The sequence below is a fragment of the Pungitius pungitius genome, chromosome 8 (assembly GCF_949316345.1).
Source record: "Pungitius pungitius chromosome 8, fPunPun2.1, whole genome shotgun sequence".
Taxonomy (NCBI): Eukaryota; Metazoa; Chordata; class Actinopteri; order Perciformes; family Gasterosteidae; genus Pungitius; species Pungitius pungitius.
Window position 1 is genome coordinate 4,375,698 of NC_084907.1, and position 20,811 is coordinate 4,396,508.

General features: G+C 46.4%; 1 protein-coding gene across 2 annotated transcripts; it reads right to left on the reverse strand.

Annotated features, from left to right (window-relative positions):
• Positions 1-5,826: 5,826 nt before the first annotated feature.
• nicn1 (nicolin 1) lies at positions 5,827-11,255 on the reverse strand. Of its 2 annotated transcripts, XM_037448554.2 has the most exons (7): positions 11,123-11,255; positions 10,704-10,839; positions 9,819-9,998; positions 9,053-9,166; positions 6,805-6,873; positions 6,522-6,626; positions 5,827-6,417 (listed from the first exon to the last, which is right to left on the reverse strand). In XM_037448554.2, exons 2-7 carry the CDS (start codon positions 10,836-10,838, stop codon positions 6,376-6,378), a joined length of 645 nt encoding a protein of 214 aa, XP_037304451.1. In that variant the 5' UTR covers position 10,839; positions 11,123-11,255; the 3' UTR covers positions 5,827-6,375. The 2 variants fall into 2 exon arrangements, with proteins under 2 accessions (XP_037304451.1, XP_037304452.1); XM_037448555.2 differs by lacking the exon at positions 11,123-11,255 and having other exon boundaries at positions 10,704-11,112.
• Between the last annotated feature and the right edge of the window lie 9,556 nt (positions 11,256-20,811).

Genomic DNA, 20,811 nt, shown 5'->3' on the forward strand with positions numbered 1-20,811 from the left:
CCCACTTTTTAAGACCCTAGGAACAACAAGTAACCAGCATCAATGGAGCAAGGCTCCTCAGTAGGGCAATATGCTGTTATAAGCCCCTTAAGATAAGACAGTGCCTCACCAGGAAGTGCCTTGTAGGTGAGGAGAAGTACCTCTAATGCAGAGAAGCTCATACAGGAGTAATATGACCCCTTTTCTCAGTTCTTGTTAATACACGTGCTGCAGCATTCTGAATCAACTAGAGAGGCTTAACAGACTTATACGAGCAGCCTGATAATAAAGAATTGCAGTAATCCAGTCGGGATGTAATAAGCATGAACTAATTTTTCTGCATCGGAAGTCCCTGATTTTCTAAATATTACGTAGAAGATAAAAGAGGCCGTCCTTGTTTTATTTGAGAGTTAAAGGACATCATCCATGAGCATCCACACACAGCAGCACGCAGTACTGGTTTCCAGTTAAACTCTCCCTGTCTCTCTCTCTCTCTGTTTCCTCTTCTCTCCTCCCTCCCATTCCAAATATCCCGGAGCCCGAGGGCCCATCTCTTCTGAGGGGCCGATCGATGGTGGGCGGCCCTCTAATGTGGTCTTGGGGTTGAGGAGAGAGGAGAAAAGGTGGAGCCTTGAGGGGGGAGTGAATGTAAGCAGAGCAGCTAGCATTCAGCTAGCATTCAGCTAGTGCGGTTACTGAGGGAAAACATTTAGGAGTGAAATAGGCAAAGGGAAGGAGGCAAGGGGACCAAGGGAGATACGGTTATGTAACTGCCTTCAACCCTTTGAACCCTCATCTCATGGTGTACTCCTTTATTTATTTATTGAGATGGTCACTATGTCCTATAAGACAACTCGTATTGGATATGAATGGAGACTACTTTCACTACATCAAAAATACATTCATTTAACATAAAAATAACTGATCGTCTCTTAAGTCAGTGAGTTAGTTTTTTGCCTTTATTGGAGTTTCTCTGTAATGTATCCAGGGATCTACAGAGTGTTAAATTAGTCTGCTCAGGCTTTGTGTCCTTTAAAATATAGTTGATCTCCTTTTTTGGGGCCTGTTTCATTTGGAATTGTTAAATGAAGACGCAGTCTTGAGTTTCCCGGTGTTCTCGTCGCTGTGATGACCTTAAGTCTTGTATGTGTGGCATTAAATGATGGTTCAGAGAATACCAAGCGGGCGTAGTGGCTGTAGTAGTTGTTCTGAGAGCTGAGCGTATCCGAGCCCACTAACTCAATCCCGGCAGAACTAAACGGGGCGTTATTAGCCACTGATGGATGTGTACTTTGTCGGCCTGCTGAACCGTGGCTTTTGGAGGCGGCCCCTGCGCAGAGTGGGCAACCCCGAATGAGGGTCAATTCCCTGGAGCAGCTTGAAAAATATGATGCCATATTAAATAAGCATCTGTGCCAGCGGATGTCAACGACGTCTCTGATGACAGTCTGATTGACTTCACGAATATACGCGTTGTGCCCACACGCTGTATTAGCAGCTAGAAGAGGAGGACGGCATCCTATCATTCTGATTATGATGTATGATGGTGCTGCCTGGCAGAGATCGAAAGCACAATATTGTGACATTGTCAAGCAGGACGATATTAGACAATTTGCAAAGAAGGCGGGAAAACGAGTGGCTGTCGGCGAGCCTTCTGAAAGGCCTTGACGCTGATGTCGCAGACGGCTCAGTGGAAACAGAGGCATGACTGAGCTGCTTTTTTGCAGTTTCATAAATCAGTTGCATACATTATTCAGTGCAAGCCCGAAACAATGGGACAACCCGCAGCAGGGTAGGAAGCCTGAGGGCACTGCGTCGGTTTGATTGAGGCCCTTGAAGGTCTGCTGTGGAATTGCGGTCCGACAGCTGGAAGTAGATCAGAGGCAGAAAGACCAAAAACATATTTCCAGTCACTCACTGCCATTTTGCTTCTCTCCTTCAGGGCCAAAGTGAATCGGGGACAGATCAATCACCCCCCCCCCCCCCCCCCCCGTCCTGTGCTATTTTTGAGGGGGGACAATGAAATAGAGGCTATGGGCAGCTCATGGATCACCATTACATCCGAGGCCCAGTCAAGAGGTTTGAACACAGATCTGAATGAAATCATCCCAACCTAGACCACGTTCAAATAAGACAGAGATGTTGAGATCAGATGTTTTCTCCAAGAGGGAGGTTTTCCTCGCTGGCTCAGGACAAGAGAAACTTTCTGAGCTCAACCCCCGATTCACCTGCGCCAAGGAGCTCTTCCGTTAATCTTTCCTCTCTGCGGAAGTTCAGGTACGAGTCAAAAAAAAAGGCAACTCTCACACATTTTACCAGACAGTTGAGATGGAAGGGTGGGACCGAGGAGTCGGGTAGTCCACATGCCTTCCACAGGAAGCTGAGATCATTGGAACGACTTAAGAATGAAGCTCCAAAGGGTCCGTGGGGACCTCGCAGAGCTTTTTCCTCACTTCCCTGGCGATGGTGGTTTTAGAGGGGGGTGTGGCTAACTGCGGTCTTCGTCTCTCAGTCACGTTAGTTCAGGTTTAAAAAAAAGAGTAATTAATACGCAACAAGACACATGTCGGGTTGACAGCCTGTCCAAAAACACAAACTTTTTCTCTGTTTTTTTTGGCAAAAGGCTCCACTTCTTATGTGAAAGTACAACTTCCCTCTGTGTAGGACACGTGTGGGTATCCTCTTTACATGAGGGCAAACAAGGCCCGATGAAATAAAACACGTGGCACCTAATGTTTGAAGAGATTAATTCTTGTCACTCACTGATGTTTGATGGGGTGTCAAGTTAAGTTGAAAATTGACCGGTGCTGGTTTTAACTGCTAAATGTCCAGTCATGTGACAGCCCCAGAAGAGGCATAAACGCTGAGGCTGATGTGAAATACATTCGTTCTGGAGGTGTTTGCTTATAAATCAAACTATTGGGCACATTAAGGTGTCAACCTGACACATGAAACACATTTTATCAAACTGTTTCTCGGAGAAGAGGAAGTTTTTCATTAATATCTTTGGTGCCTTGTGGAGAAGTCAGAAGGATCATCAATATCAAAGGGATTCATCCTCTGGGCACCATGAATGCCTGAACCAAATTCAATGGTAATCTGTCTAATAATTGTATTTTAAAGTAACCCACATTTTTCATTTAAAGTCAGATTGATCATGATATTGTGAAATTTATTAAAATTCTAAAACCCCTGTGGCAGCCATGTTTGTAAATTAAACAGACACTTATTTGTGTCAGTCAAAATAAAAATAAAAGTCTTCCTTAAATCAAGTGTCTATTGGGTCATCCCTCTAAATGCATGAACAAGTTATGCTAAACACCATCCTGGGAGAATAATGAGAACAATGTCATTTCTCTCGCCTCCTGACGTCTAATCATACAAATTGTTCCCTTAATATCATTCCAGTGTGTTTGTGTTTCTGGGAGCGCAGAGGTTCCCTCACTGAGGCCCAAGAGCTCCTCCTCGGTGCCGCTGACCAGATCACCTGATCAGCACCGAGTGACATCCTGCTGGAGGTACACACAGATAGTGACAGTGTGGGCTCCATGGTAACTACCTGACCCGTCCTCGTGTCCATCTTTTATTCAACAGGATGCTGCTCAACCGTCATTTGAACAATTTACCGTCCGAGTGCCGAGCCGCTTCTCGTGGCCTTTCCTCTCAAACGTCTGGCCGTGGCTCTTCAGCAGGTGGGTCCTCTCTGTATTCCTCTCATGCGTCCTCGGGAGCCTCAATAAGGTCTGCAGCCGGAGATCGATGGACTCAAAGCGCGTCAGAGAGCGCCAGCGATTCTCCGGGACCTTTTCTTCAAAATTGCCATAGAAGTCCATTAAAGGTGAAGTATTCTCACGGCTCCTCATCTATATTCTCTTTCTCTGCATGCGCACTTCGCAGTGTCTGTACCTCTGCCAGTGATGTGTTTTTAAAATGAGAACCAACACTTTGCTTGGCATTAATTGCATCATCCATTGTATACTTTCCCTGCCCTTTGATGAAGCCCAGCCATCCCGCTGTGAAGAGTATTATTATTGATCTTGACATCCAGTGTATCAAATATCTCCATCTTGTTATTTTTTAAGTCAATCTGCATATGAATAAATAGGCTGGTTGGAAAACTACAAAGCTTTTGTGTACCTCTGGACGGTAATAGGACCCACTTTGTTAATGACAGCGTTTCGATCTACAAAGAAAACAAAACACTGTTTTCTGTCATGCATTCGCGTGTTTTTTCTGATGCACAATTTTTTTGTAACTAAACTAGTAATTGTGCCTCTGCTACTGGAGCCAAGGGATTTTGCTAAAAACCTCCATAATGACAATTACTCATAAAACAAGTCTAGATCCGTCTGGATCGGGAACCCAGACATTTGGAAACATTCTCCAATTTGTTTTTTCTGAGAAAAATGTCATGTGTTTTTTACTTTATTATCTGGGAACTGTTGGTAGTAAATGCAGATAAAACCATATAGTGTGGCTTGAATAAAAAGGAAGAGGTTTTGACACGTGTAACTGACTCTGTGGTGTCACGTCACATGACACAGTTGTCCGAAAAAGCCACTTAGCTCTCGGGTTTCACTACGGGACACAAACGTCCCGGTCTCTTGATGGGGCACATGTCCTGTGTTTGTTTGACCCGATCAGTTTATTGTGTTTCTATTTTCACATCGAGTCAATTATGAGCCCCCCCCCCCCCCTGGGGGGACTGGGACACTGACACAGAGATCAAAGCAAACAAGCAAGCTTTGGGACTTGCAAATCGCTGCGGAGTTAATCAGATCGTTTGTGTGGCATTCTGAGGCCTCGTTATGAACTAATGAAGACATGTGGCCTCCGGGGGGGGGGGGGGGAGGGAGTCCCGCGGAGTGGATCACTGAGAGCTGCACTCCCTGAAGTGGGGGGGGGATAGTCCCTTATCCTTTTCTATCTCCACCCTACCCCCCCCCCATGACGCGGTCGTTCCTTCTCTGAACCTTCCCTGTGCGTTGAGTGTGTTCGTCTCTGCCTCCAGGATCCCTCCAGAATACGCCTCATTCTGTGGGGGGGGTCCTGGCTCTGGTTCTGCCGGGTCGCCCATCCAGCGGGTCCAGCACAACGTGTTGAGGCTCAGACTGGAACTGGCCCACCGCTCCTCGCGCTGCACTTGCTGGGGGTCAATGTGTCCGTCCCCTTTGTCTCTTTGCTGCCTTCGTGCGTCTCACAACAGCAGCAGATCGTTCCTGCAGGTGGGGAAGGACACGGCGCAGACGCTCCCCCCGGAAGAAACATTTCCCCCCCCCCTCCCTCAACCCCCCTCACCCCTCCGAGGGGGTTCACAGCTTCTCACATAACGTGGTTAGCGGCTCGGCTGCTCTTAGAGGGCCAAAAAGCCGTCTGAAATAAGTGGACAGTAATGAGTGTGACTTTGATTGCCAGCCTTTGTTCTGTCCATCTGAGGAGATTGGGGGGGGGGTGCAATTAGCATCGCTCTGACAGTCTATCAGTGCTCCGGAAATTGGATTTGGGTCCAAAGTGGTTTCCATGAGACGCAGTGCCTCTCATCATGGACGGATGAGGCTGCACACGTCATCTCTGCTTTACGGGGTATTCCAGCATCACTTCTGATTACGCCGATCAGAAGAAGAAAGAGTTTATCCCTCAAAGATGAGAGGGAGGGTGGAGCAGCAGCTCCACCTAGTGGGCCTCTGATGTCACTATACAACGAAATGTCAAATGCAGGTTGAAATGAGAACAATATTCTAAGCGTCCATGCGGGAGAAAGTTCAATGAAACGTGTTTCTTTCATCAGACGTCTCCGCCGCCTTCTTTTAGTTAGTTTAATGATAATGAAGAAACATAAAGACATAGTTAGTGTCTCAGATAAACATTGCTTTCCCAAAATTTGTATTTCAAATCATGTTGGATTTTTTTTACAAACCAATATTGTAGTAGTAATGTAATCAGACAACTATCTTGGATTTTTTTCTCCATCAGAGACAATATAGTAATGTAACATCAACAAAGAGGTTTCAATAAGAAATGAAATGTAGTGTTACTATTAGTAAAAAAAAATATAAAACAGTGAGAGTGAGGATCCACACACAGGAAGCGGAGTCATTTAGACCTCCTGCAGAGCTCGTCCAAAGGGGTCAGATGAATGAATGAATATTATTTTTGGAATAGCTGAGAGTGAATAATTACCTGCTTACTGATAAGCATTCTTTCTAATGTATAGTCCTGGTGGAGTGCAGAACATGTTTGACCAAAAGCTTCTGCCTCTGTAAGTTATAATAGCGGTCTCATTATACAGGAAATGTCCCATCATGCATTGCCCTTCCAGCGACACTTTGTCCACGTTCTTCTCCGGGACACCATTACGTCTCCCACAAAGCGCGTCCCACGTCCCGACAGGCGGCCTTACGTCAGGGAGAGCAGCTTGATGTCGTAGCACCCGTCCACCTGGAACAAAAAAACAGCCCTCAAGTCTATACACAAACTATAAAGTTTATATTACATATATATAAATAAATGAGGCCACAGGAGAAGCTGGCGATCACACTCACGTCATATCGGCCGATGGAGGCGCTGGTCTGGTTGCTCTGCATCACCTCGGTCAGAGCCCACATCTGCTGGAGGCTGGATGACACAGTCTGGGGGTCCGGGAGGCCCTGGGAGACCCACAGGAATTAAAAAACATGTCCCCCAGCGGGACATCTGCACTGTCCACTGACGGTTAACTGTTATGTATAGCTGCAGATTGACACAGTAGATAAAAAGCTCCATCCACCCCAAATCTCCTCATATATCTTTAGTATACAAAAAAGTACTAATAAAGAATTTGTATACCTCCAAGTCCGGGTGCTGGTCGACCAGCGTCAGGTCAGACAGCCAATCAGAGACCTCCTTCTCTGGGTTCTGGAAGATGAAATTGCTCACAGTCAACCTTTATAATCCCAGATTGAGAATGCTTTACTCTGGCTCCCCCTGCTGGTGGAATAAAGAAGACACCGCCCTGCTCTGCCCCCTCTGACTCCACCTTCATTACGATCACTGGACGTGTTTTAGTGAACGTGCTTCTATTACTGGTCCGGCATTATCTTCTATGATAGTTGTAATTATCAGAGTTGTGCCACAGGCTTGTGTCACGTCAGTCATTGGATCATGTTCTTCACCTTAGGTTCAGTGAAAAAGGTGCAAGTTTAATTAACATAGGACCCACGACAGCCAGCTGACACATACAGAAACCTCTTCATTAGAGGTATGTGTGGTTTTTAAATGAAATGAATAAATCAAGATATGTTCAACATTGGTTGTAAATGAACCCCCAAAAACACATGAAATAAACAGCATTAAAAACATCTGTAATAACAGATCCATAATTTAAACATATTTTACATAGTGGTGGAGATGTGAACCCGTTTACTCGGCTTTCTAGCGTTCCACTGCGTTGATTGTTACTGTGAAAATCTACGTACTTCCGCTTTAAAAAACACAAAAGGGATTAACGGAGTAAAAAGTTGTCAGTCTGTCTTGTTTTTTGCTTCTAAGCGAAAAAGGAGAAAACGGCCTCCCAGTTCCATTTCGCCGCTTTTGATTCAAAACTAGAAACCAGTGTTTTCGTTTTATGATTTTTACGGTAAAAGGGACTATCAAAAGGAAAGCCTTGACGAGACAGAGATGAACATGGCTCAAAAGACCATGGAGAGACAATGCCACAACATTTATAGTCTGAAGGAGAATATTTGAGACCTCCAAAACACGGCTGCTACACGTCCGGTGTCAAAGTGTCCCCTGAGCAAGACATCCAACCCCTAACTGCTCCCCTTTAGAGGTGCTATGAAAGTCCATCTAAGAGTTGTAAGCTATGCACAGTGAAAAAAGGAAAATCTCTGGATTTTGTCATGAGGATAAATGTACTGCATGCGCGTATGTATCATATGTATGTGTGTACATATGAATGTGTACACGTAACGTGTGTGAGACACTGTGTGAGACAGTGTGAGAGACAACCCTGCCATCAGGTTGTACCAGTATCAGGTTGTACCTGTACCAGTATTTGCGTCTGCAATGAGCCTGCTTTCCACTACAAACCTTGTAAAACAGGGTTGTAGACTTGATACACTCTCAATTCGAGTGGACGTAACTAAACAGGGCTGTGGTGTTTTACAGTGCGGTTCGGTCATCTGCCAGCGCTCCCTCCCTTTCCTCCTCTGCCGCCCCCTCCCTTCTTTCCCTCCTTCCCTTCCTTCGTCCGATAAGACCGGATGACACGATTTCACGCTCGGCGCTTGAAATGAAGGCCGACGGAATCCTCCCTTTCTGCCGGTCACGCTCAAAATGAATTACACGGACAAAGATGTCGATTAATTGGTTGTTGAACAGCGTTTTCATGCATAAACAGCAGCTGAGCGGTGGGCTGAGACCCAGGTTGGATTCAAGGCAAATTACTGTTCATTACTGATCGGATCTTTTTATTCTGTAACTGCTGACGTCGAGGAATGTGACGGCATCGCCGAGAAGATGTCTGACAAGGCAGATCTGAGCTTCCAGAGGATTGGGAGGACTTGATGGCCAGGCTGTTTAGACAATAATAATTAACGTTATCCTATAGTGAGAGTCATGGTCCATGGTCGTGTCTGTGCTCACATCGGCAGGGTTCATTTGTCAATTTTGCCCCTTCTTGTCCGTAACGACCCGAGGTGACCCAACCATCAGAATGGCATTCAAGTCTGCCACTGAACTGGGTGTGTGTGTGTGGGGGAGGGGGGGAGGGGGGGGGGGGCGGCCAGAGAGCCGCTTGGACAGAATCATTATTTAGAGGCGCACAGATGACGCTGTGGACTTAACAGGGACAGCAGGTGTACACGATGCGCGCACACACACACACACACACAGACAACACACCTACACAAGTGCAACCTGCATCAGGCCTGAGGTGTCATGTCGTTCTCCGCTCATCAAAGAATAATGATAATAATAATAATAACAATAATAATCCCTTGAAATACAATAGGTTCCTCTACGACTAGTCGTAGCGAGGACCCTAATAAGTAAAGATGTGAGTTATTAAACAAAAGATGGAGTCAGAACTGACCGGCTGCACGTGGGGGATTATTTGGATCTCCTCCAGGCTGAAGGTGAGCCAGGCCGAGGACGGCTGTCTCAGGATCAGTCTCACCGAGGTCACGTGATCCGGCTCCACCCGCATCTGTGCACACGGCATCAAAGAAGCACGGCGTTATGAAACACATGAAGTGAGGAGCTCATGCACAGAGGCAGCGTCACATACAATGAGGACAGAGGAAGAAACTTTTTCTTCTAACTCAGAAATCAGTATTAGTCCGCATACAAATGAGCTAGAGACGACCAACGACAACACAAGATATTTGTGTTGCATCATCGCCTCGTTAGTGTCTTCGGATTATTTGAGTGTTGTTGCTCCAATAAATCTCTGCAAACTAAAGAATCCAGATCTCCAGTGTGTTCCGTGGTTGTGCGTTACTGTGTAAAACCGAAAATAAATTAATCCACTACGAGGGGACTCTAGAAGAAGTGGACCTCGTCGTCATAGCGCCCCACGATGGTTTGTGCGCTGACGTCGCGATGCCTCGAGTTTTGGGGGTTCTGTCGATGATCAGAATGTACAACATTTGGAAAGCAGAGGAGGGTGCAGCCCCGCCCTAAAGCATCTCCTTCTTTACGGTCTGTTCGACTCTAAATGAGCATCATACTGTAGTGAAGAAGACTTGAAACTAGAGATTGAGACCATGGACTTATAATGTTTACTGATGGAATAAATCAATTAGTCGTTTTCTCATAGACGTCTATGGGACCCCCCCCCCCCCCACCCACCTCCCTACCTGCGCCCTGTGGATGGAGCAGTAGTCCTGGGAGCCCCCCTCGGTGTGGGGGTTGTCCATCAGCGGCAGGTCTCTCAGGGCCGTGCACCACTTAGCGGGGGCCTCGTGCCCGGGGCCCCTCCTCAGCAGGCGGACGGTCACGTAGGCGGTGTAGTAGTTCTTAAAGGTGATTTCCTGAATCTGAAACAGCCGAAAAGCACAGCATAACTCCCACGTCCTCTTCGTGCTGTGGATTGTTTAGGATGTTTGAGGGGGGGGGGACAACGATCCAGTGTGGAGCTAGAACACAGAACCAGTTTCCTGGTTCCCCGCCGCGTGCCACGAAACTCAAACAAATGGCCTTGTGCTATTTATGACATGTTGGGTCTTAACTTCTTGTTTTAGGAAAGGCTGCGTCTGCCACATTAAAACCCCGCGTGGATAATCCCGCCGGGCAGCAGCTCCCCGCGAGCGGCGCCTTTGAAGCTTCGAAGCTAATGAGGAGTCACTCGGCATTAAACGCAGGACCTTTAATGAGGACTAAGTGCTAAGAAAGTAGGTCAACGCTTCCAAATGTCTGAAGTCTCTCTCTCTCTGTCTCTGGCGAGCGATGCAGCTTAATATTTAAACAAATGTTGTGCGTGCGTGTGTGTGTTCTGCTAACGGGAGACACCAGAAACATGGAGGGAGAAAGTGGTGCTTTGATAGTAGATTTTAGAAGGGTGCCCGGGAGCCAAGAAAATCAAACTGTGAAGAGATCTCACGCATCTTCTGTGGTGAGTCAGTGCTGTAATACGACACGCAAACAAACAACACCCACTTTGTGTTATTGCATTAAATGAGTGTGAAATGACAACGACGTGTCCACTGTCACAGGGCAGCGTGGACGGGGGGGGGGGAGCTTACGTCCACGGGCTTCCCGAAGGGGAGGCAGACGTCCACCACACACACACCGGAGTGGGCCGCGTCCACGTCCCCGATGTGCAGGTAGACCGGCGGTTTGATGCTGCAGCTGGCGGGCTTCCTGTCCTCGGCGCTCATCCTCGGGAAACAAGGTGGGAGTCACACACTTGATCAAGTGTCTCTATCTGTCTTTCACTCTGTTGCTCTGTCTCCGCGTGTCTTTATCTCTCTCTATGCATCTTTATCTCTCACACACGCTGTCTCACTCTACCGCTGTGTCTCTCTGCTAGCACCATGGACAGCGACTCTCGGCTAACGGAGCGTTAGCACGCCAGCTAGCAGAGAGGGGCTAACGTAGGAAGGAATGCACGCGGAATGACGTTGCGTGACGTTGCGTGACGCGGCGTGGATTCGGGACTCACCTCTTCGTGGGGGAGCGAGGTCACGGTTTGCTGGAGGCCACGGCCGAGAAGAGAAGCAGGACCGAGACGCTCGAAGTCGCATATGTGGACCCCCTAAAGTCACTTCCGGCCTGTAACTAAGGAGACGGTGGGGCGTCTTAAAGGGACAGTAGCGTCTTTATAAAACTTTTTTTCAGCTCAATGCGGCTTCTTTATGTTCAATATTTTAAAGACACACTGGCAGTTTTGCATGTGTGTTTTTATCAAACGTCTGCCTCTAGATTAATGTGTAATCCCAACAGATTACCTTGCTTATAATAATCACATTATTTAAATGATTATGTTCGTATATTTTTGCTTTGAAAAAAACCTGCAGCAGAGGGCAGGCTTACTCTACGCGTCAGACCTCCATCTCACAGCCAGCGAGCAGTTCCTCACCTCCACTAAGCTCACCCCCTGATTCAAATCAACAAAACTCTTCATGACAACATCCCGTCTCTGGAAAGAAATGAATAAAGACAGATATATGCCCATCCCCAGCGGGCGCAATCTCCTGTTAGAATGAGATTCAGGTATCGGGGCGAGCCGGTACACCGACGGCTTCATCAGTCGGCGGCAGAAATCAGGTGTTATTTCTCCGAGGCCTTGTAAGGAAATCCCTGTAAAACTGAAACAAGGTTTGCTGGAAGGCTTCATATCAATTCTGAACAAGACAAATTGCCTCCACTTGCACAGGAGAATATTGTATCGGGTGGATTGTTGAATAACCCTGAAGATAAGAGCATTTCACATCCATCACAGCGGTAAACCTGGTAAACCTGCTTAGAGGACGAGGTAAAGGAGAACGAAATGATTCCTGCAACAACACCCGATCCAGGTGCAGCATCCACAATAAGGCTTAGACGCTGTCTTATAGTTTGGGTGCAATATTGAGTCCTCATCAATACAACATATTATTTTTCAATATGCATTATAGATTATAGATGTTGATTGACAGCACTGTGAACTGAATCAAAGGGAATGCGTGTATGTGTGAATCCAGACAGCAGCACGACGCATGTTTTTTTGGTCATGTTTCTTGTTTTAGTACACAGGACTCCCCGGAAAGACTGACTTCCTCCTCTTCAGTTTAATTACATGCTTTTGGCACAAAGCACAAGAGCACATTATCATCATCAAAGCAAACACCAAATATTAAATATCCATTTCAAAACGCTGTGATCTCCAAACAGCATAAGGGACCTAATTTGGCCGGGACGTCTTTGTTAATTGCCTTTTTTAATCTTTTTTATTTCAACGTTTATTTGATAATGGTTAAATTTGAAATGTATATTTGTGTACTGAGAAGTGCTGCTCTGCACCTGCCAATCGATTCCTCTGCCTCTCATCCTCAGCCCTTAAAATACAGTGTCCGTCCCCCCCCCCCCCCCCCCCCTCTCAGCAGCCTCTCTCCTGGAGATACAGTACAATGGCATACATTCATCCATTCTGTTTATTGTGTTTGAAGCAGGGGGAAGAAGGCTCTCCAAAGCCCACAGATCAGTCAGCGTACGAAGCTGGCACCGTGGGTCCCCCTTTTCTCCCAGATGGTCCGTGCAAGCAAGCATGTAGCTGCTGGGGCTTAGGGGAGGGGGGACAGACAGACAGACAGAGAGAGACAAAGACAGAGAGACACTCACAATTATCCTTGAAGCAATTTCCACTGAGACCCGCATACTCCTGTCTTTCTTCTCCTCGTCTTCCATCTCATCCCTCCTTTTCTCTTCCTGCCAGTTGTCTGCGCCATCTGTCTGGTTTCTCCACGATAAGAACTGCTTTACAGCCAGACTAAACCAGGACCGGAATACACAACCCGGTGCTGGGAGCTATCTTTCCCTCCTGTATTTGAACCTGAACCCCCCCTTCTCTGTGACGGGGGGGGGGTCGTCCAGCTTGCTGGATGATATGCGTCTTACATAAGACGTCACACTTCTGAGGTGTTGTCTTGTGTAAGAGAATTGCATCTGACAGATGCCCGCTGCCTTGCCCTTTGAGCAGAGAATGACCTTGAGAGAATGAAAGAGAGAGGGTTGTGAGGGGGAGGGGGGCGGTGGGGGGGAGGGGGGCAGTGGGGATCACAAGCACACGCGTGTGACGGTGCCAGGATGTGAAAACTACTTGAAATCAATTCAAACGGAGGGCTGGAGCCATCGGTTTGAGGCTCCAGCGAGAAGGCTCTGAGCTGAAGAGCTGTCGGGTTGTTTATGGTTTTATTTCTAAAGGAGTCAAAGGGAAAACATTTTGAAAAGAACCGAAACACAATGATGAAATCAAAAGGAAACACGAATAAGAGAAGAAATAACAATCAAACAAGCAACTCTATTCCTCTTCTTTATACAGTCAGTAAGTGATGCTGCTTCCTCAAACAAGCAGCAACCAGTAAAATATTTCAATAATAATAATTGTAATGTTTTTTTCATTTTGGGCTAGAGGAAGTTCAAAGGAAAACAATAAAAAAATGGACAAAAAAACACTTTTACATTTTTTAGATTTTTGATCTTATTTCTGCTAAATTGACCAACAACTAACATAAAAAAGGCCTCTTTGAGAGTTCAAACATAGTATATCATTTCCCAATTCCGTGTGTTTTTAAGTAATCAACTGGGATGTTACCTCGTGGCATTAGTAAGAAAATAAATCAGACCCTGCACACCCGAGGGAAGCAACGTAATGAAGATCAGAACGTAAACAGCGGGGAGGCGAAGGGTTAAGAGAGCGGAGCGGAACTCGCCTGGTGATGTTTCTTTGGAGTGGATAACGGACCCGCACGCACTCGACCTCCACTGATACAACACAATCGCCACGCAACAGATAAAAATGATCGTGGCAAAAATGATGTTTCATGCAGCTGAATTACTGAACCCCCCCCCCAAGTGATGTAGGTCAGGTGGCTTCAAGGGAACCGTGGAGCCACGGAGGCCTGGAAGCAGATGTTCTGCCTCAGCCACCGTGCACAGACACACACACACACACACATAAACCAGCAGTGTATGAAGCAGCGCAGTGAAGATTAAGCGAAGCAAAAAGGATTAGATTAGATAAGGTATACCTTGGGTCCCCACAGCGGCAAAAAAGGGAGTTATGTGACAAATACCCACGCCTTCTACCTGCTGCACAGACTGTGATTGTTTATGTTGCACCCTGAACTCCTCGAAGAAACACTCGTGGAATCCCTACTTGACCTTTCCAGGAGGCCTTAGCAGAGATAGAAGACGGGTGCAGGCATGCTTTATGGGCACATGTGAAGACGCGTAGGTCCAGAGGACCTGCAGAACTCAAAGCTCAGGTCTGCTGTAAACAGGAGCCGGTCTCTGGAATTCAGGAGGAATAATGTAGCTCTTTATTATTGTGTATGGTTGTGTATGTGCATGGTAAGTTTCTTTAAAGGTACCCGGTATGAGGACATTTTTCAAAGTGTTGGTTTAAAGAGTCAAAGGCGCCGTCAGGTGTATTTTACATTCTGATCATTTCTTCATTTGTTGCAGATTAATGTGCAGAACAAGAAAACAACAAGTTTCTACCAAATCAGGATATAATTGTGATTTCAACATTTGCGTGATTATACCCTGAAAGGAAATTGTTTGGCACCCGATAACCCTTTTAAGGCGACACAGAGCATGGCGTTATGTACGATCTGATCCAGATAAGAGGACAAACAAACAGTTATCTGTAGGAACTGCAGAAGCTTCATCCGCAGCTCGGATATTGTGATGTTGATGGAGCGATTCGGTGGGTTTACTGTTGGTGGCACAGAGAGGAAACACGGAGGCTGTTGCTATGTCAACTCTTGACAATCAATGACATTCCTGTGAGGTGTGTCACAGCACAGCAGCAAGTGAGACGTTTGGATCAGATGAAAAAAAAGAAGAAAAAACCCCCCCAATAAAAACAGAAAGCACAGGAATAAAGGTGCACCGAGGAGTGAAAGTCCCAGGTTCCCCTCCGGAGGTCAGCGAGCGCACAGCGCTGTGATTGTCTTAACCTCAGTGAGTCCACCTTGTCAGACCCATCTCCTCTGCTATCGATCAGTGGCTTCAGAGCAGCGCCTCCGGATGCACCGGCCTCATTAAAGGGACATGTCGAGGCTTTTTGTTCCTATGAGGTTTTCTTTTTTTTTTTTTTTTGTCATTTCTTCAACGTGATGGATACTTTGGCTTTTCTCAGGACTTTTCTCACATCCGCTCTGTTGTGGCCGGTCTGACTTACTCTGACTTACTCAGGCCGCGAAGGACTTGTCTTTTGAGACTTTAATGGTCGGTCGGATGAGTCGGATCAGAGAGAAGTTGTTCCCCACCCGAGGTGCTTCCAAGCGACCCGCCCGATCCGTCCGTGGTTGGATACCTTTCAAGGACCGGAGGTAAAAAGGTGGTTAAAGACATGCTTTGCTTCTTCCCTGCGGTTTAGTAGAATTGCTTTAGGAGAATAACCACTCACAAAGCTCATTGACCATGATTTCCTAGAAATGCCAAATAAAATTACTTTTTATTTTGTTAACTAAAAGCTTTTATTGAGATACAGCTAAATAAAGAAATGTTGTGTTTTCAACTTAGCTGCTTCCACATGGTGTCCACACCTCGCAGCTCAGTGATCTGGTCTCAGAGATCACTGGCTTGAAGAAAAAGACAAATTAAAAGTGTTTGCCGATTTCATCCGCAGTCACACATTCTGGTGCCGTAGAACTGTTGTTTTTAACATGAAGGGCACCAGTGGAAACAGGTTGTCCTGAAAAAACAAAAGGAACGTGACTCTCGCTCTATTATTCATATCAGATCTGTGGTGCGACCTGTGCAATATGTGTTTCCCAGTAAGAGACTGCTTCGCAGATGTCCCGGCTTTCATTATCACGCTTACATAATCAGATTTGGATTTGTCACAAGAAGTTCAAAAGTTCACATTGTTCCTCGTTTACATGACATTTTTGTTACGTGGCGTTCTGTGAAAACAGAATTATCAGGCCTGGCACCACGATTTCCCCGCCGCCTCTTCACTTTTATTTTCTTCCCCATCATCATTTCTTAACACCCTGATGACTTGCACGGACCTCTCTGCAGCGAGGCACAGCGGAGACTCGTATGATTTGTGGCTTCATTGAAAGGTACCTAATACACCAAATTTAGGATTCCTGTCACATAGTGAGCGACAAGATTATATTTAGTCTGTGATGTAATGCTAATACACAGTATGAACTCCCTTGTTTCTCAATGTTTGTCCGCAGGGTTAGGGTTAGGGTTCGCCCATAGAGAATGAACTAGGGTTAGGGTTAGTAATTCCACGATGAAAAAAAGACTACGAAGCTCGTTCTCATAGGTCTGTGTCATCTACCTGTACAGGTACCGCTGATCCACCAGGTGAGTGGACACTGAAACATTACAAGCTCAACACATTGAGGTCATTCAAGATTTGAAGGTTCCACACGGTACATTAGAATTATTCCTTGCAGAACCATGTAACTTACAAGCGTCTAAACTGTAAAAACATTGTTCCAGAATGACTTGTTTCTCCCTCGAGGAGGTACAAGCCCCCACCTGAGATCCGTCAGTGCTACAAAACATTCACTCCACACGACAGACATGATGTCTAACCGCTGCAGTTTAGGCTCATGGTTAGACACATTACATAGTTAGCCTCTTACTCTTATTAATGTATTAGTATTTGAATTTGAATGGTGTTTTTTATTTCATCTACGACACTCAACGTGGATTAGAGTTGATGTATTTTAGTTGTACCCTGGCAGTAATACACCAGCAGGACATGGGAGGGTAAAGAGAACTTCATGATTTTACATGTTTCCATCTTTAATCCACAACTTAATATTTAATACATTGACAAACCACAAAAGGTTTGCTTGGTTTAGAAGTGCTGAGCGGAGTAGACAAACTTCATGTCACTATTCACGCCACACACACATCGAAAGGATGTTTGTGTTGATGCCTCCATTTCCTCCCTCAACCTCCCAATTCCATAGATGGATTAAATTTACAGAATGTTACATGTTTCATGGGCTCCCCCTCTGGCAAATGTATTATCTTTGTGTTTTTCCCAACAAAGTCTAGGTCTACTTTTTGACAACTGCTCCGTCTTAATCATACGATGAAGAATGCGCATAGCTTTTGGAGGGAAAACGCAGACAGAAAGAGAAAACTGTGAAGGATTTGGGTCGAAACAAAAACACGGCATCAGGAGAGATGGAGGGAGAGAGAGAAAGAGAGAGAGAGAGAGAGAGATTGGTGGCGTCGTCAAAGAAGAAGAGAAATGATCTTGAGATCTTTCGCCTGGAGAGGCACACCAACCCACCAGCGCCAACACCTGCAGATTTCTATTTTCCATGCATTTGTTATCGGCCCCCGTGTTTTATACTTGGGTCCTGTAATGGCGCGGTAAATCACCGCCGACAAGTCGCAGGCCTCTCCACTCCTTTGGAGGAAAAGACAGATGACGGCGAAAAGGAGCTGAGTTATTAAAAGCTGAATAAGAGATTGAGAAAAACTCTTTCTGTAAGTGTGTGGAAACGACTGCGTGATGTGTAAACGCTGTAGATGGATGCAGGCACTTGTGCGTTGTGCTTTGTTTTCATCTGAGCCACTTCCCCTCCTGGATCGAGCTGAACGCTCGGCAGAAGGGATCCACGTGGGGCCCCCGTCGGTCGGTTTAAAAGTGCCAAGAAGATTTATACGCAGACACTGTCGCTGAAAAGGGTGAACCAAAGCCAGCAGACGAGGCCCCTGGAGCTGATACTTTGGCCTGCTTTGTTCTGGGGAGCAAGATCGAAAAAAAAGGTACCGGCGGTATTTGCAGCTTTCGTCCTGCTGGTTCAGTACAAAAAAAGTGTAAAAATGAATTAGTTGAGTTACAGCAAAATGTGGTTTTTATGTGCGGTGTGTTTTGCTTCCTGTCCGTTTATTTTCGGCCTCCCTTCCCACGTTTACTCCCTGTGCGTCTCTCTCTCTCTCTCTCTCTCTCTTTCCCTCATCCCCTTTGTCTAATGAATTCACCCCAACCTCGTGTGTAAATGTAAATTTGGAAACATCCAAAGGTCACGGATTACAGCAGTGTCTGCTGGGTTCTGGGCCCCTGTTTGTTCATTATGTGCACGCGCGCGGGCGTGTGTGTGTGTGTGTGTGTGCGCGCGCGTGTGAGGAATTTCAATCTTTTGCTCGTTTAAATGTGTTTTTAATTATCTGCCCTCAACAAGCTATCAAGAGCTAGAGGTTAACGCCTGGAGAACGAGGGACAAACACAGACTGATCCTAGTCCAATCAGGGACCTGCATGAGAGTCTGAAGGCCGTGGCTAATTTCAAACCCACCCGGAGGACTCAATGTTTTGGTTCCTGTCTCGCTCCGAAGCCTTCGGCACAATCTATCGGCACCGTTAAACACTTTGACATCTCAGCCACCCCCCCACCCCCCCCCCAGAAGGGCCGTACCGGGTCTCCGAATGCTGGAGACATACGACATACACACTCCTGCCTGTGAGTGTTTGGAAATACCGCCTCGGGGGTGGGGGGGGGGGTACCGTTTTGAGGAGCGACGGCTGTCTGTTCATTCTCCTCCCAGACTCCCTTTATTTCTGTTCCTCTGCCCCTCGTTTCTTCCCCGGGGTCATCTTCCATTTCCAGTCCTTCACTCATAATTCTCGGCCGGCCTCTGTTTGGGTTTCCCTCGTCTCCCACCGGGAGGCTGTCTCTCTCACTGAGTGACACGTCGGCGTGGAAACCAGCTAAGCAGTCAAGCCCCGACAAAGTGAGCGTCCTCTTCTGAGAGGCGTGAAGAACGAGACACTGAGAGGGTGAGAAGGAGAGCGAAAGAGAAAGCAAAAAAGACCCAAAGTCCCGCCCACATCATCGTATTCCAGATTATAAACTGGTAATACTTAATGTATCATGTGTGACTTCCAGATGTTACTATTAAACCTCCACTTGATCACTTGCTGTTTTTGCCTCAAAGGTTTTCTGAAAATGCAAAGGATAAGTAAATGATTCTGCATTAAATATGCCAAAAAAGTTATGCTCTTATTAAATGTGTTCTCAGTGGAATATTTATTTTATATTTTTTTAATTTCCGCAACCATGAACCCTGCCACGGAAAACTGTGCTGAAAAATAACTTTGCTAACTGCCGCTTCACCTTGTAACATTCCTGAAAGTCACCTACTATGGCCGTGTGTGTGTGTGTGTGTGTGTGTGTGTGTGCTCTACGACTGCCACTTAGTACAGGGAAGCATTTCAGTCAGGCTTTCTGTGTGCATTTTCACCTTCTAGAACACACATACCCACTATCTCTTTTACTCTCACACACACACACACACACACACACACACACACACACACACACACATTCATGGTCTCGTTTTCCATGATAACATCTCTCCGCCTGCTGCTGTAGCATCGGAAGATGTCCGTTGCCGTCCTCATTTCCTCAGCATTCTGCTGCTGTGCTGATTTGGGGTTATTAACTTTTTTTTTTTTTAACCCCTTTTAGAACGAGGCGGGAATGTTGGAGAACGGAAGATTGTAGACCTTATTTTAACTGCTGTGGGACCCGGGGGGATTAGCGGCTGAGGGAAGGGAGAAGGGAGGGGGGTGGCGCGGGGGGCGCGGGGGGTCCAGCGGGGACCGGGAGTAGCTGGTAATGAGTCATGCAGTCTGTTGATGAGTCAGCGTTTTGGCTCAAAGGCTTTTTTTTAAAGGGATTTTGGTTGAAATGAGTTCTTTGTTCAACACGAGCTGGAGACATTTGAACAACATGTCCCATGATATAAAAAGGTGGAGGGAGTCAGACGCTTTTGTGTGTGTAAAAATGTCAGCACTGCAAGTCCCAACGTGGAAATATTGTGAACATAAATTTGCTTAAGACCTTATTTTTGTACTCTAAGATCAATAAATGAATCCTGCTTTTTGTCAAGAGAACTCTGTTAAGGCTGGCCTAGAAAAATAAATCATCTGCAGTTCATTTCTGCCCCTCATGAGATCATCAGTATCCCACCAGGTCCAGAATCGCTTGTTGATCTCCACATTACAAATACGCAAAAGCGGTTATTCATATATCTATCTTGAAATATTCCACTGCAGTCCTCCGTGTACGAGTATGCCAGCTTTCCCCAGATGTTTCTGGATATTGTGACTAATTAGACCGACAGTGGAGTGTTTTCAAAAGGCTCTCGATGCAGTGAAGGCCCTGTTTATCTCTCCTCTCTCTCCTTCCCACTGTCACACATCTCCACAATAATTAGCTGGCTAATGAAGGACCTGCTGTCTCCCTGGAGGGCCTACTCTCACCCTCACACACACACACACACACACATTCAAATGACTGTGAGTGAGAGTCTTTGGTGAAGTCTTTGGGCAGCGAGACCTCAGCTGTCCATCATTCCTGCTGTCAAACAAAGAGGAGAGGGCCTTAATGTGAAGTTGACTTTCCTCTTTCTTCATCAGTCAGTCGTCATCGACCTCCTGAACCTCCTCCGCATGCAGACTTAAATTGTGAAATGTATTGATGATAGGTGTGAAACATGTCCCCTTACAACATGACTTTTTTACACAATCCCCTCATACTCTGAGTTCTTAGGAGCCAGGGCTGGTTGGGGAGGTGCATGCGACGAAGGGGCCCCCAGCAGGCCGCACGGGGGCCAGATGAAGCGGTTCATAGTTGTACCCGGGGTAAGGAGACAGATG

What these genes read in the sequence shown, in the direction of transcription:
- nicn1 (XM_037448554.2), bottom strand. Translation starts at nt 10,838, where the DNA reads ATGAGCGCCGAGGACAGGAAGCCCGCCAGCTGCAGCATCAAACCGCCG. An exon ending in ACCAGCACCCGGACTTGGAG is followed by an intron (nt 6,627 to 6,804) that starts GTATACAAATTC and finishes TGGGTCTCCCAG; the next exon opens with GGCCTCCCGGACCCCCAGAC. An exon ending in CCTCCATCGGCCGATATGAC is followed by an intron (nt 6,418 to 6,521) that starts GTGAGTGTGATC and finishes TTTTTGTTCCAG; the next exon opens with GTGGACGGGTGCTACGACAT.